This window comes from Neoarius graeffei, chromosome 14, assembly GCF_027579695.1.
Source record: "Neoarius graeffei isolate fNeoGra1 chromosome 14, fNeoGra1.pri, whole genome shotgun sequence".
NCBI classification, from domain to species: domain Eukaryota; kingdom Metazoa; phylum Chordata; class Actinopteri; order Siluriformes; family Ariidae; genus Neoarius; species Neoarius graeffei.
The window spans coordinates 73894061-73909288 of record NC_083582.1 but is presented as its reverse complement, the minus strand read 5'-3'; the positions used below and the strand labels follow the sequence as shown (position 1 = coordinate 73909288).

At 44.9% G+C, this 15228-nt stretch overlaps 1 protein-coding gene across 1 annotated transcript in view; it reads left to right on the top strand.

Moving 5' to 3' along the window:
• The first annotated feature begins 1720 nt into the window (after nt 1-1720).
• rgs7b (regulator of G protein signaling 7b) overlaps nt 1721-15228 on the top strand; it is a 335399-nt gene continuing 321891 nt past the window's right edge. Inside the window, exon 1 of the mRNA XM_060940302.1 lies at nt 1721-1798. Within this exon, the coding sequence (XP_060796285.1) occupies nt 1721-1798 (78 nt within the window). The remainder of the gene's footprint in view (nt 1799-15228) is intronic.

Sequence of the window (15228 nt, the reverse complement as noted above, 5' to 3'; positions counted from 1 at the left end):
CGGCGAGGGCCTTTCTGTGCGGAGTTTGCATGTTCTCCCCGTGTCCGCGTGGGTTTCCTCCGGGTGCTCCGGTTTCCCCCACAGTCCAAAGACATGCAGGTTAGGTTAACTGGTGACTCTAAATTGAGCGTAGGTGTGAATGTGAGTGTGAATGGTTGTCTGTGTCTATGTATCAGCCCTGTGATGACCTGGCGACTTGTCCAGGGTGTACCCCGCCTTTCGCCCGTAGTCAGCTGGGATAGGCTCCAGCTCGCCTGCGACCCTGTAGAACAGGATAAAGCGGCTACAGATAATGAGATGAGATTATTATTATTATTATTATTATTATTATTATTTATTATTTGCAGGTCAGAACAGGAAATGCTCAGGAACAGTAAATTCTCCTCGAGGACATGTTGTTCCTTCTTCCTTCGGGACATGTGATATGCAATTCGAGGAGACACCTCAAGGGCTTCGATCACAGAGAACCAGAGACACTTCTGTCTTAATTTACAGCCCTGATGAGGACCCCGTCCCTGATGACACCTCGGATGGTGGCTCTTTCTCATCTCACCGAGCTCCACGCGCGTGCACTTGCAACGTGAGCAGATGCCGGTGCACATACGTATTGCTCGCGACTCTGTGTTTCTTCATCATCATCATCATCATCATCACAGAAGCGATAGGCACAACCGCTCCCCCCCCCCATCCCCCCACAGTCCCGGTTCCTGCCGCGGTGAAGCTCGGTATTCTTGCACCGTGACTCCGGGCGCACGTGAAACGACCGGAGCGCGCGCTCCCGTTATCTACGGCGCCGCGAGATTCCGCGCGCGCCTCCGCTCCAGCTCCGAGGGAGCAGTAATAGTTGGTTGTTTCGCACGAGCGCCGAGAGGGAGGGGGGAGGGGGGGATCCGCTCTTTCCAATGCGAGATCCTTCCGGTGTCTGACCAAACCGAGCACCGCGAGATACAAAACCGAAGGGGAGGGAGGGATCGCACGACCTGCGTGACTGTAGCAGGTAATAATGACGCTTTTTTGTTCTTTTTGTTTGTTTGTTTGTTTTGTTTGTTTTTGTTTATTTGTTAACGCGTCGTCTCGAACCGAGTCAATTTTGCGGAGCTGTCTGTGGTGCTGAAATCGCCCGCTCTCCAGCGCAAAACCACACACTGCAGTGATGCATCCAGGAGCTCGTGCACAAAACAAGCTTTTCCGTTCCTGCTGCATGCATTCAGTCGCATCCCGGGCCATTGAACACGTTGCAGGCTGCACCTCATCACAACTGCATTTCTGTTGTGGCGTTTGTTAAGGACAGGGAGATTTTTTTTTTTCCCCCCTCCTCAGAAAGTGTGTGCATGCGTGGATGGATGCACTGTGCAGTTTGCATTAACGTTTACGTGATTATGCATTTGCGTTGTGTGTAATGTAATTAGATTGTGTGTGTGCACGTCTGACTGAATGTGTGGACAGATGGAGGAGGTTTGTTTGCAGCTTCCAGTCACTAAACACTGCTGTGGAGGAGTTTATTTAGCGTGAAATACTGAAGGGTGAATGAAGGCTATATTGCGTGACAGGACAAATCATAACGTTAGATTATTATCTAGTCACATTCTTCTTTCTATTTGCACAAGCCAATAGAATCCTCTCCATGCATAATGTTAAACAGTTTCGTGTGTGTGTGTGTGTGTCCCTGTCTCTTTCTAATCCAGGAGCACTCAAGGCTGCCTGCTCATTACTTGGAGGTATGGCGCAGACTAACAGCTATGGACAGAGCAGCAATGGAGTAGCGGACGAGTCCCCCAACATGCTCGTCTACAGAAAAGTAGGTCCCCTCAGGTCTTTGTCTCTTTACATTGCTCCATTAACTGTGAACATGACTTCTCCTGGTAACCAGCTGTCTGCCTTAGCTGGATTTGGTCCTGGTTGATGCTGGCCTTTTCTTTTAATCTATTTATCCTTTGTTGTCATGTCCATTTAATTAGTACAGGATACAGAGCAAGTGTAGTGTAAACATGCCTGTGCATGTTAAAGGAAAAGAAGATGCCCATTACAGGATCGATTAGGAGTGATGTGCTTAGCAGTCGAAGCCAAAACCTGGCTCTGACACTTGTTTTATCCCTTTCCGAGCGCACTATGAATGTTCCCATAATAACTAACCGCTATGGCCAACTGTAATCGTGTTGTCAATGACTAAGCTCATCTCATTTGGTGATTATTCTGAACAAAAATGTGCACCTATTTATTTAGCTTGACTTACATTACATATCAGCCAGCTTCATTTCTGCCACTTATTTAATGTTTTTTGTCAAACTAGGCATGGAAAATCAGCTGGCTAACTCTAATTGTGGGTATAATTTTTTGCACAGTAAGATGCAATGTACTGCAGGTCACCTATTGTGGTTTAAGATGTTTTACTTCTTCATGTACATCAGCAAATGCAAGTGTGCATGCTGTAACAAGCCAAGTGCTGCTTTAAGGCATATTCTGTACAAAAGTAATGCTCAGTACACTCTCCTCACTGGCCGGACAAAGCAAGATGGAAAAAAAGGGGTCATCATGCATCATCCAATGAGTGCAAATGCATTGAGCTTGTACTAATTGCATAAGTTATGTGAGAATATTTCTAAATTTTAATATAAGTGATTTAATAGCTATATGGCTTGGCTTGTAGGGTTGGTGTATCATAAACAAGTAGCTGAATATGTGGATCCTGTAAAAGTGTGGATGGTTTCAGGGGGTGGGGGTTCTGCCCAGACAGATTTGTAGCACCATTTTTTTTTTCTCATTGCAGTGATATGATGTAAATATTGGTTGTCGTGCAAACTGATTTTGAATCCCTTTTACACTCGTAGGATCCACAGCTAACTGGGTCCATTCCTCCCTTTCATAACTCCATCTAAGAACCTTTCCCATTATTACCTCTGTAGTTGCTGAATAATTCATAGTATGATGAGTAAGTATTTACTCAATAATCTTTCTTCCATTCGTCGATTCTTCCATTCATCAGTAAGTACTTTTATCCTGGTCAGGATTAAAGTGGATATGGAGCCAATCTCAACAGCACTGGGGATGGGTTGGGAATCATCCCTGGATGGGACGCCAGTCAGTCACAGAACACACTGCGCGCACACACACACACACACACACACACACACACCTAGGGGCAGTTTGGAGTCACCAGTTGACAGGCATTTTTTTTGGGAGGTGAGAGAAAACCTAAAGGAAACCCACATGGACACTTGTGTGGGGGAACTTGCAAAACTCGAAACAGATGTTACTGAATAATATGCAGTTATATAACTTGTGCAGTGGTTATCACTGTCACTTCACAGCAAGAAGGTTCTGGGTTCAAACCTGGCAGCTAATTGGGGCCTTTCTGAGTGGAGTTCTGTGCATGTTCTCCTCATAGCTGCGTGGGTTTCCTCTGGGTGCTCCAGTTTCCTCCCACAGTCCAAAGACATGTGGATTAGATCAACTGGCTACTCTAAATTGCCAATAGGTGTGAATGTGAGTGTGAATGGTTGTTCATCTCTGATAAATCAGCGACCTGCCCAGGGTGAACCCTGTCTCTCGTCTGAAGTCAGATGGGCTTGGTTGCAGCTTCTGTCACTACCCTGATGGATAAGTGATCTAGATGATGGATGGATGGTGACCACAAACGAACATGTTAATAAACACCAGGTTGTAGGTTCCACCACTGAGGCCAAGTTTACATTAGACCGTATCTGTCTCGTTTTCTTCGCGGATGCACTGTCCGTTTACATTAAAACGCCTGGAAACGCCGGGAAACGGGAATCCGCCAGGGTCCACGTATTCAATCCAGATCGTGTCTGGTCCGGTGCTGTGTAAACATTGAGAATACGCGGATACGCTGTGCTGAGCTCTAGCTGGTGTCGTCATTGGACAACGTCACTGTGACATCCACCTTCCTGATTCGCTGGCGTTGGTCATGTGACACGACTGCTGAAAAACGGCGCGGACTTCCGCCTTGTATCACCTTTCATTAAAGAGTATAAAAGTATGAAAATACTGCAAATACTGATGCAAATACTGCCCATTGTGTAGTTATGATTGTCTTTAGGCTTGCCATCCTTCCACTTGCAAGTGGTAAGTGATATGCACTGAGATCACACACACAGCGGCTCAGTCCCGAATCACAGCTCAGAGCTTCACTCGCGCGCTCTGTGAGCTGCGCAGGGCCGGAGTGCGCACCCTCCAGAGGGCACTCGCTGTTCAGGGCGGAGTGATTTGGAGCGCAGGATGCCTGTGGAGCTGAGCGTATCCGTGTATTGGCGTTGCTGTGTGCACGCTAATCGTTTTAAAAACATTAATCTGATGATCCGCTGATACGGTCTAATGTAAACCCCACCTGAGTCTTGAGTTCTGAGTAATACACCACAAGTTCCTAACCCTGATCTTAAAGGTCCATTCATCCATTATCCATAGGTTGCCTATCCCAGCTGACTATGTGCAAGAGGCGGGGTACACCCTAGACAAGTCACCAGGTCACTGCAGGGCTGACACATAGAGACAAACAACCATTCACACTCACATTCACACCTACGGGGGAAACCAGAGCACCCAGAGGAAATCCATGCAGACATGGGGAGAACATGCAAACTCCACACAGAAAGGTCCCTGTTGACCACTGGGCTCGAACCCGAACCTTCTTGCTGTGAGGTAACAGTAACCACTACACCACCGTGCTGCCTATCCATGGCCTAATGGTTAGAGATGCAGCTTTGGGAACAAAAGGTTGCTGGTTTGATTCCCTGGACCAGCAGGAATGGCTGAAGTGCCCTTGAGCAAGGCAACTAACCCTTAAATGACTCCAGGCTGCTCTGGGTGTGTTGTACGTTGCTCTGGATAAGTGTGTCTGCTAAATGCCTGTAATGTAATGTAACAGTGTTCTGCTGCAATAACACACCCACTTTAACTCATGAAGGGCTGAATGAGGTATATTGGGAGCAAGAAAACACTAAAATGTGAAGGAAGTTGAGTACTCAAAGACCAAGGTTTAGGAACCTGTGGCATAGCCTGTGACAGATCTAGCTTTAAAATAATTTCTGTAAGTACAGTGTCCGTTCCATTCAATGGTTTAGGTTCTGAACTACATCTATGAGAGCGTCTCTGAGCTCTTGAGAGAGGCCCTTAAGCCTCACTTGATCAACTTGCTGCTTGAATTGATTCACAGAGCAACCTGCAAAATTAGATTTAGTGCCTTCAGCTTGGTGAGTAGACTTGATTCTGAACTGGGACTGGTGGAGTCTCAGATGGCATCTTGGATGCCTTGCAATCATCCAAGGCATACAAAAAAGGTTTTCAATTTAACTTCAATGGTGTTCAGATGCTCCATCATTGATTTGTCTTTCTTTGTTTACTTAGATGGATTTGTGAGGGGAGGGAGGGGGTAAAAATCCCTGGCTCAGCAAATACAATGTCTTCCAGAATGTCCTCATTTACCACTGACAGTCTTTCCGGATGTCGTCTTTACTTGCCTGTAGATTTCTTACATAAGGCTACTTCTGATGGTTTACACTTCCATGTAATTTGCAATATCACTTTGCTCATCCTGATTCTGCAACTGATGTGTGTGTGTGTGTGTGTGTGTGTGTGTGTGTGTGTGTGTGTGTACTGTTTTGCCTCCTCTGTGTTTATTGTATACTGTAATGAGGGACTTTCACTGCAACTATGCTTTTGCACACGAAAGATTTAGTACATGTCATACTGTTTTGTTTTATCTACAATGCTCCTGTATTGTTTACGCTACATATTTCATCTCAGTGTATATGTGTAAATTATGAATAAGTCAGAGGGTTTTTTTTGTTAGTTTTTGCACATCCATCCATCCATTTTCTGCCGTTTGTAGCAGCCTAAGCAGAACAGCCCAGACTTCCCTCTGGGAAGTCCCCAACCACCTCTACCAGCTCTTCTGGGGGAATACTGAGGCATTCTCAGGCCAGCCGAGAGATGTAATCTCTCCAACGTGTCCTGGGTCTGCCCCGGGGTCGCCACCTGGTGGGGCATGCCCAGAGAACCTCCCCTGGGAGGCATCCATGGGGCATCCTAACAAGGTGCCTGAACCACCTCAACTGACTCCTTTCGATGTGGAGGAGCAGCGGTTCTATTCTGAGTCTCTCCCGAATGACCAAGCTTCTCACCCTGTCCCTAAGGGAGAGTCCAGCCACCCTGCGGAGGAAACTCATTTCGACCGCTTGTATCCATGATCTCATTCTTTCAGTCACTGCCCACAGCTCGTGACCATAGGTGAGGGTGGGAACCTAGATGGACCAGTAAATTGAGAACTTTGGCTCAGCTCTCTCTTCACAACAGATCAGTTTAGCATCCGCATCACTGCTGATGCTTCCCTAATCCGTCTGTCCAACCCCCGCTCCCCCCCCCATCCTCACTCGTGAACAAGACCCTAAGATACTTAAACTCCTTCACTTGAGGTAGCAACTCCTTCCTTCACTTGAAGTAGCCACTCCACCCATTTCCGGCTCAGCACCATGGCTACGGACTCGGAGGTACTGATCCTCATCCCAGCCGCTTCACACTCGGCTGCAAACCGTCCCAGCACATGCCGTAGCTCACAGATTGATGAAGCCAACAGGACCACATCATCCGCAAAAAGCAGAGACGAGATCCTGATGCCACCAAACCGGACACCCTCTGCCCTTTGGCTGCACCTAGAAATTCTGTCCATAGAAGTTATGAACAGAACCCATGAGAAAGAGCAGCCCTGGTGGAGTCCCACATGCACCGGGAACAAGTCCGACTTACTGCCGGCAATGCGAACCAAACTCCTGCTCTGGTCATACAGGGTTTTTGCACATACTTAATTTAATTCCCTTTCAAGATTTACACTTTTAGAACAAGATGGAGAAACTGAAGGCCAAGCAATGCAGAGGGATTAGAACAGAGTCTGTCAGGATTCAGTATGAGGCCGAAAGCTGGAGCAAGCAAGTGCTGTGTTTTGAAAATCACAGAGCACTCAAGCATACAATCCAAAATTGGAATCAAAACAAGGTCCAACTTCAAATAGAAATTTGACTGATTGGGTAACAAGCATGAATATCAGTTGTAGAGAATTACGCAAGCAAGATTGGTTGGCAAGACTTCGCAAAGTGTGTGAAAGTCCAGCCCTGTGTCTGAAATCACTCACTATATAGTGGACTGTATAGTGAGTTTGTCATTTTGTAGTGCTGTCTGAATGCATAGTGAGAATTAGTACATCCTATATAGTACACTCAAAGTATCCCACAATGCATCGTGAAAAGTAGTGTACAACCGATGGTCACTAACCAAGCAAAATGTACCATCATGCATTGTGGTCGCACTGGAAAAAAAAAAAAAAAGCTGTGAAAGCTGTTTCATAAGGGCCATTAAGTATTTATTTTTATTCATTTTTTTTTTTTTAGATTGAGTTTAGCAGTAGTTTATTTCCTCATGACAACAGGCACGAGACAAATTTATAAGTTGTGGCACAAAAATTTCATCTCATTTATCTCTAGCCACTTTATCCTGTTCTACAGGGTCGCAGGCAAGCTGGAGGCTATCCCAGCTGACTACGGGCGAAAGGCGGGGTACACCCTGGACAAGTCGCCAGGTCATCACAGGGCTGACACATAGACACAGACAACCATTCACACCTACGCTCAATTTAGAGTCACCAGTTAACCTAACCTGCATGTCTTTGGACTGTGGGGGAAACCGGAGCACCCGGAGGAAACCCACGCGGACACGGGGAGAACATGCAAACTCCGCACAGAAAGGCCCTCGCTGGCCACGGGGCTCGAACCCGGACCCTCTTGGTGTGAGGCGACAGCGCTAACCACTACACCACCGTGCCGCCCTGGCATGAAAATGTCAATAAAATTGTAGTGTGTTGGGGGAACGGACAGAGGAAGAAACACATTTATAAACAGATATTCAAGTACAATTAAAATAGTAAGAGAATAGAAAAGCTAAAACAGAATGACAAATAAAATACAAGAATAAAAGTTACAGTATAGAGCAAGGAATTAATCAAAAGCTTCAAATGTGATTCAATAAAAGGCAGCGGCGAAGAAGAAAGAAAGTATTGAGCCTTGATTTAAAAGAACTGAAAGATGCAGCAGACACTTTGTGTTTATTAATGTGGGAAACACGCTCAGTATAATATGGATTTATCACAAAAATACATGTGTGTATTTATTATTTTGAAAACCCACCAGCTGACTGATCCAGCACGTTTTAATTGTGTGACAGTAAATAATGGCGTGGCGGAGTAGTGTCGGTGTTTTTTCATTTTACCAATGAGCTCACTATATAATCCTCTGTATAGAATTCCTGAGAGAGTGAGTAGGGAGTAGTGAATGAGAGTGATTTCGGACACAGCTCAGGTTATTTCAAGGAGTTTGTGAATGAGAGACGGGTGTGCACGATTAGAAATTAGAGAACCGTGAATGGAGATTTGTTTCCATGGGATTGGTCAGGTGACCTAGCTTGTCGTGTATGCACTGAATGAAAATTGGTGAATTAATGTTTGCTATGCTGGTTGCTGAGGAGTTGGGGTTTGAGACACTAGCAGACACACATGCCAGTCAGTTTGACTCAGATTTTCGATTGTTTGATTTCTTTTGTTTAAACTTGTTTACAGTTTGCCCTGAATCAAAGTAAAAAAATAAAATAAAATAAAATACCATGCCATAATGGGCGGCACGGTGGTGTAGTGGTTAGCGCTGTCGCCTCACAGCAAGAAGGTCCTGGGTTCAAGCCCCGGGGCCGGCGAGGGCCTTTCTGTGCGGAGTTTGCATGTTCTCCCCGTGTCCGCGTGGGTTTCCTCCGGGTGCTCCGGTTTCCCCCACAGTCCAAAGACATGCAGGTTAGGTTAACTGGTGACTCTAAATTGAGCGTAGGTGTGAATGTGAGTGTGAATGGTTGTCTGTGTCTCTGTGTCAGCCCTGTGATGACCTGGCGACTTGTCCAGGGTGTACCCCGCCTTTCGCCCGTAGTCAGCTGGGATAGGCTCCAGCTTGCCTGCGACCCTGTAGAAGGATAAAGTGGCTAGAGATAATGAGATGAGATGAATTTTACAAAGGTGAGTTTCAGTTCCAACAGTTATTATTGCTTAATTAATCAACCGGAAGACCCCACCCTCGCCCTTTGATCTTGTCGTCTGATGACACAGCTCGTTACCAGAGATGTTGTTTTTGGTTTTTTTTAAGCACGATCAGCAATTTTTTGGAAAACCCGGACGTTATCATCGCAGGTAAGCATGGTGGAAAGATCATGGACATGTTTTACTGATCAAATTCACCAATATTTCATGATCTCGTTGTCGAAACCTACTTTGTTTCTGACTCTTTCATTTGACAGCCGCCATTTTGTATCTAAACGCGCGTTTGAGAAGTCACTTGCGTGAGGTGTCGATAATAGCGATCACTTTCACCGGTGTCCACCATTATCGACACCCTGTGGGATTAAGGGACATTTACAACTGTTATGGATCGATCTTTGTGTAACATTGTTGCAGTAGATGAAGTCGTTTTAAAAATAAAGTGCTGTGATATTTATAATTTTTTTTCTGATTCGTAACAGAATGGAATGTTTATAGAGTATTTGGAAACCAATTGTAATAAATAGAATTGGAGCAGAATTAAATTCCTAGCATATAAAAAAAAATTACATGCTTTTAAATATTCAGATTTTTCTGCTTCATTCAGGAAAAAATATATATTTTTTGCAATTTGTTGTAAATATCTACCGCATATTACAATATTGGTAGACATTTTATATTTTGGTTCAAGGACATATGACCTTTGACCTGGATCTTCATGTGGTTAGTGTTGATTCCCTGTTGACATTTATTGGTAAACGACAAAACTAGAAATTAATACAAACAACAACGAATGATTAACAAAATGTGATCTACGAAAATACTTAAAGTGGGTAGAAAGTGGAACAAAAATATTTTCTGACAGGTTAAACATTATCAGTTCATTTGTTTATAAACATTAGAATTACTTCCTCATTTACGTAAACACCGACATCGAAATATTTATCTCATCTCATCTCATTATCTGTAGCCGCTTTATCCTTCTACAGGGTCACAGGCAAGCTGGAGCCCATCCCAGCTGACTACGGGCGAAAGGCGGGGTACACCCTGGACAAGTCGCCAGGTCATCACTGGGCTGACACATAGACACAGACAACCATTCACACTCACATTCACACCTACGCTCAATTTAGGCTACGTTTACATTAGACCGTATCTGTCTCGTTTTCTTCGCGGATGCACTGTCCGTTTACATTAAACCGCCTGGAAACGCCGGGAAACGGGAATCCGCCAGCGTCCACGTATTCAATCCAGATCGTGTCAGCTCCGGTGCTGTGTAAACATTCAGAATACGCGGATACGCTGTGCTGAGCTCTAGCTGGCGTCTCATTGGACAACGTCACTGTGACATCCACCTTCCTGATTCGCTGGCGTTGGTCATGTGACGCGACTGCTGAAAAATGGCGCGGACTTCCGCCTTGTATCACCTTTCATTAAAGAGTATAAAAGTATGAAAATACTGCAAATACTGATGCAAATACTGCCCATTGTGTAGTTATGATTGTCTTTAGGCTTGCCATCCTTCCACTTGCAAGTGGTAAGTGATCTGCGCTGGGATCACACACACAGCGGCTCAGTCCCGAATCGTGGCTTGTGCACTTCACTCGCGCGCTCTGTGAGCTGCGCAGGGCCGGAGTGCGCACCCTCCAGAGGGCACTCGCTGTTCAGGGCGGAGTGATTTGGAGCGCAGGATGCCTGCGGAGCCGAGCGTATCCGTGTATTGGTGTTGCTGTGTGCACGCAAATCGTGTATTGGTGTTGCTGTGTGCACACTAATCATTTTAAAAACATTAATCTGATGATCCGCTGATACGGTCTAATGTAAACATGGGCTTAGAGTCACCAGTTAACCTAACCTGCATGTCTTTGGACTGTGGGGGAAACCGGAGCACCCGGAGGAAACCCACGCGGACATGGGGAGAACATGCAAACTCCACACAGAAAGGCCCTCGCCGGCCACGGGGCTCGAACCCGGACCTTCTTGCTGTGAGGCGACAGCGCTAACCACTACACCACCGTGCCGCCCCCCGAAATATTTATATAAAAGATATTTTGTACTAAATACAAGTCTATGTAAAACAAAATTTTAAATAAAAACTGTTTTTTGTTAATTTAATACCACATACTGATTGTTTATTTAAAAAAAATCATCTGGATGTCGATAATTGTGGAACAGTGTCACATGATCTAATACGCTAAGTAATCGGGAATCAACTCATTTTTTTTTCCGGTGGAAGTTTGAGTAATTATTCATGCACAATTTACGTATTGAAAGTCTTTTCTACTTTTGTAACGGCCAAAAGATTAAGGTATCGATAACTCTAGTCAAAATACAGTAAAACCTATGAATGAGTTGAGTAGGGGTGTACAAACTTCTGACTGGTACTGTAGATAAGTCCTGACTCTTGTGGAAACAGTGGGAGTGAGAAGCTTTTAGCATCTACAGTAAGATCGTTGGAAACATCACCACTACTTCAGTTTTGCTTCACTGGATGAGTATTTAAGGGAATTTCCCTCTCCAAGCGAAAAAGCAACCGGATGGAGATCACTATAATTAACCACTTATTCAGATTTATCACAGCTGACAGTAATTATGGACTTATTATTTTTAGGAGAGATGGACATAATGCCTGGTACTCAGAACACATAGCTACAGTCAGAAAAAGAGAGAATTTGTTTTTACTGACCATTTTGCGAGCACATCACCTGCCGGGTCACATTGTTGTGAATTTATTGAATGAAATCAAAAATGATCTGGACAGTTCCTGTATTATTAGATCTCTGCGCTACATTGCGGTTTTCAGCCCTTGGATGGTGTGCGTATGTGATGTTGGTTGACTTTCACTGTTTGTAGTCCTGAGGTCACTTCAGCAACAAGCACAGCTTCAGTGATATTTGGACAGGAAAAGGAGGATACAGTGGTGCTTGAAAGTTTGTGAACCCTTTAGAATTTTCTGTATTTCTGCATAAATATGACCTAAAACATCATCAGATTTTCACACAAGTCCTAAAAGTAGATAAAGAGAACCCAGTTAAACAAATGAGACAAAAATATTATACTTGGTCATTTATTTATTGAGGAAAATGATCCAATATTACATATCTGTGAGTGGCAAAAGTATGTGAACCTCTAGGATTAGCAGTTAACTTGAAGGTGAAATTAGAGTCAGGTGTTTTCAATCAATGGGATGACAATCAGGTGTGAGTGGGCACCCTGTTTTATTTAAAGAACAGGGATCTATCAAAGTCTGATCTTCACAACACATGTTTGTGGAAGTGTATCATGGCACGAACAAAGGAGATTTCTGAGGACCTCAGAAAAAGCATTGTTGATGCTCATCAGGCTGGAAAAGGTTTCAAAACCATCTCTAAAGAGTTTGGACTCCACCCATCCACAGTCAGACAGATTGTGTACAAATGGAGGAAATTCAAGACCATTGTTACCCTCCCCAGGAGTGGTTGACCAACAAAGATCACTCCAAAAGCAAGGAGTGTAATGGTTGGCGAGGTCACAAAGGACCCCAGGGTAACTTCTAAGCAACTGAAGGCCTCTCTCACATTGGCTAATGTTAATGTTCATGAGTCCACCATCAGGAGAACACTGAACAACAATGATGTGCATGGCAGGGTTGCAAGGAGAAAGTCACTGCTCTCCAAAAAGAACATTGCTGCTCATCTGCAGTTTGCTAAAGATCACGTGGACAAGCCAGAAGGCTATTGGAAAAATGTTTTGTGGACGGATGAGACCAAAATAGAACTTTTTGGTTTAAATGAGAAGCGTTATGTTTGGAGAAAGGAAAACACTGCATTCCTGCATAAGAACCTTATCCCATCTGTGAAACATGGTGGTGGTAGTATCATGGTTTGGGCCTGTTTTGCTGCATCTGGGCCAGGACGGCTTGCCATCATTGATGGAACAATGAATTCTGAATTATACCAGCGAATTCTAAAGGAAAATGTCAGGATATCTGTCCATGAACTGAATCTCAAGAGAAGGTGGGTCATGCAGCAAGACAACGACCCTAAGCGCACAAGTCGTTCTACCAAAGAATGGTTAAAGAAGAATAAAGTTAATGTTTTGGAATGGCCAAGTCAAAGTCCTGACCTTAATCCAATGGAAATGTTGTGGAAGGACCTGAAGCGAGCAGTTCATGTGAGGAAACCCACCAACATCCCAGAGTTGAAGCTGTTCTGTACGGAGGAACGGGCTAAAATTCCTCCAAGCCGGTGTGCAGGACTGATCAACAGTTACCGCAAACATTTAGTTGCAGTTATTGCTGCACAAGGGGGTCACACCAGATACTGAAAGCAAAGGTTCACATACTTTTGCCACTCACAGATATGTAATATTGGATCATTTTCCTCAATAAATAAATGACCAAGTATAATATTTTTGTCTCATTTGTTTAACTGGGTTCTCTTTATCTCCTTTTAGGACTTGTGTGAAAATCTGATGATGTTTTAGGTCATATTTATGCAGAAATATAGAAAATTCTAAAGGGTTCACAAACTTTCAAGCACCACTGTATCTGGAAGGATTGAGTGATGGGAGCAAAAAGGAACTAAAAAGTTCCCAACTTAATATCCATTCATTTTCAGTAACTGGGGTTTGTTTGGGTTTTTGCTTTTTTTTTCTTGATATGGATTCAATTCCCACCTGGTAGTAATCTCGCATAGCCAATATACTCATCCATCGATCCATTATATGTAGCCACTCATCCTGTGCAGGGTCGCAGGCAAGCTGGAGCCTATCCCAGCTGACTACGGGTGAAAGGCGGGGTACACCCTGGACAAGTCGCCAGGTCATCACAGGGCTGACACATAGACACAGACAACCATTCACACTCACATTCACACCTACGCTCAATTTAGAGTCACCAGTTAACCTAACCTGCATGTCTTTGGACTGTGGGGGAAACTGGAGCACCCGGAGGAAACCCACGCGGACACGGGGAGAACATGCAAACTCCACACAGAAAGGCCCTTGCCGGCTGCTGGGCTCAAACCCAGGACCTTCTTGCTGTGAGGCGGCAGTGCTAACCACTGTCAGGTGAAAATTGAAATTCAATCCAAATTGCTTAAAACTGTTCTCACTGAATTCAGGATTGAATGCTGGACAACATATTTTTTACAGAATTAAAATGTGTTTATCCATTCTTGAGATATTACAAATCAAAGATTGAAAAAACAACTTAATTTTTAGAAAACTGCCATAATATTCTGTCTGAGGATCACATGATCCCGAATGGGCCTCATTAACCAGTGAGATCAAATGTTTTTCTTAATTTTTTTTCAAGATATTTACATGGAAATTGGCAGGCACGTAGATGGTTGTATACCGAATACAAAGTTTGAAAGTTAGTAAAAACAATTTCTGCAAATTAGTATTTAATTTGTATTGATTATGCTAAGGGGCGGCACGGTGGTGTAGTGGTTAGCGCTGTCGCCTCACAGCAAGAAGGTCCTGGGTTCGAGCCCCGGGGCCGGCGAGGGCCTTTCTGTGCGGAGTTTGCATGTTCTCCCCGTGTCCGCGTGGGTTTCCTCCGGGTGCTCCGGTTTCCCCCACAGTCCAAAGACATGCAGGTTAGGTTAACTGGTGACTCTAAATTGACCGTAGGTGTGAATGTGAGTGTGAATGGTTGTCTGTGTCTATGTGTCAGCCCTGTGATGACCTGGCGACTTGTCCAGGGTGTACCCCGCCTTTCGCCCGTAGTCAGCTGGGATAGGCTCCAGCTTGCCTGCGACCCTGTAGAAGGATAAAGCGGCTAGAGATAATGTGATGTGTGTGATGTGATGTGATTATGCTAAGGAGGGGCACAGTGGTGTAGTGGTTAGCGCTGTCGCCTCACAGCAAGAAGGTCCTGGATTCGAGCCCCGTGGCCGGCGAGGGCCTTTCTGTGTGGAGTTTGCATGTTCTCCCCGTGTCCGCGTGGGTTTCCTCCGGGTGCTCCGGTTTCCCCCACAGTCCAAAGACATGCAGGTTAGGTTAACTGGTGACTCTAAATTGAGCGTAGGTGTGAATGTGAGTGTGAATGGTTGTCTGTGTCTATGTGTCAGCCCTGTGATGACCTGGCGACTTGTCCAGGGTGCACCCCGCCTTTCGCCCGTAGTCAGCTGGGATAGGCTCCAGCTTGCCTGCGACCCTGTAGAACA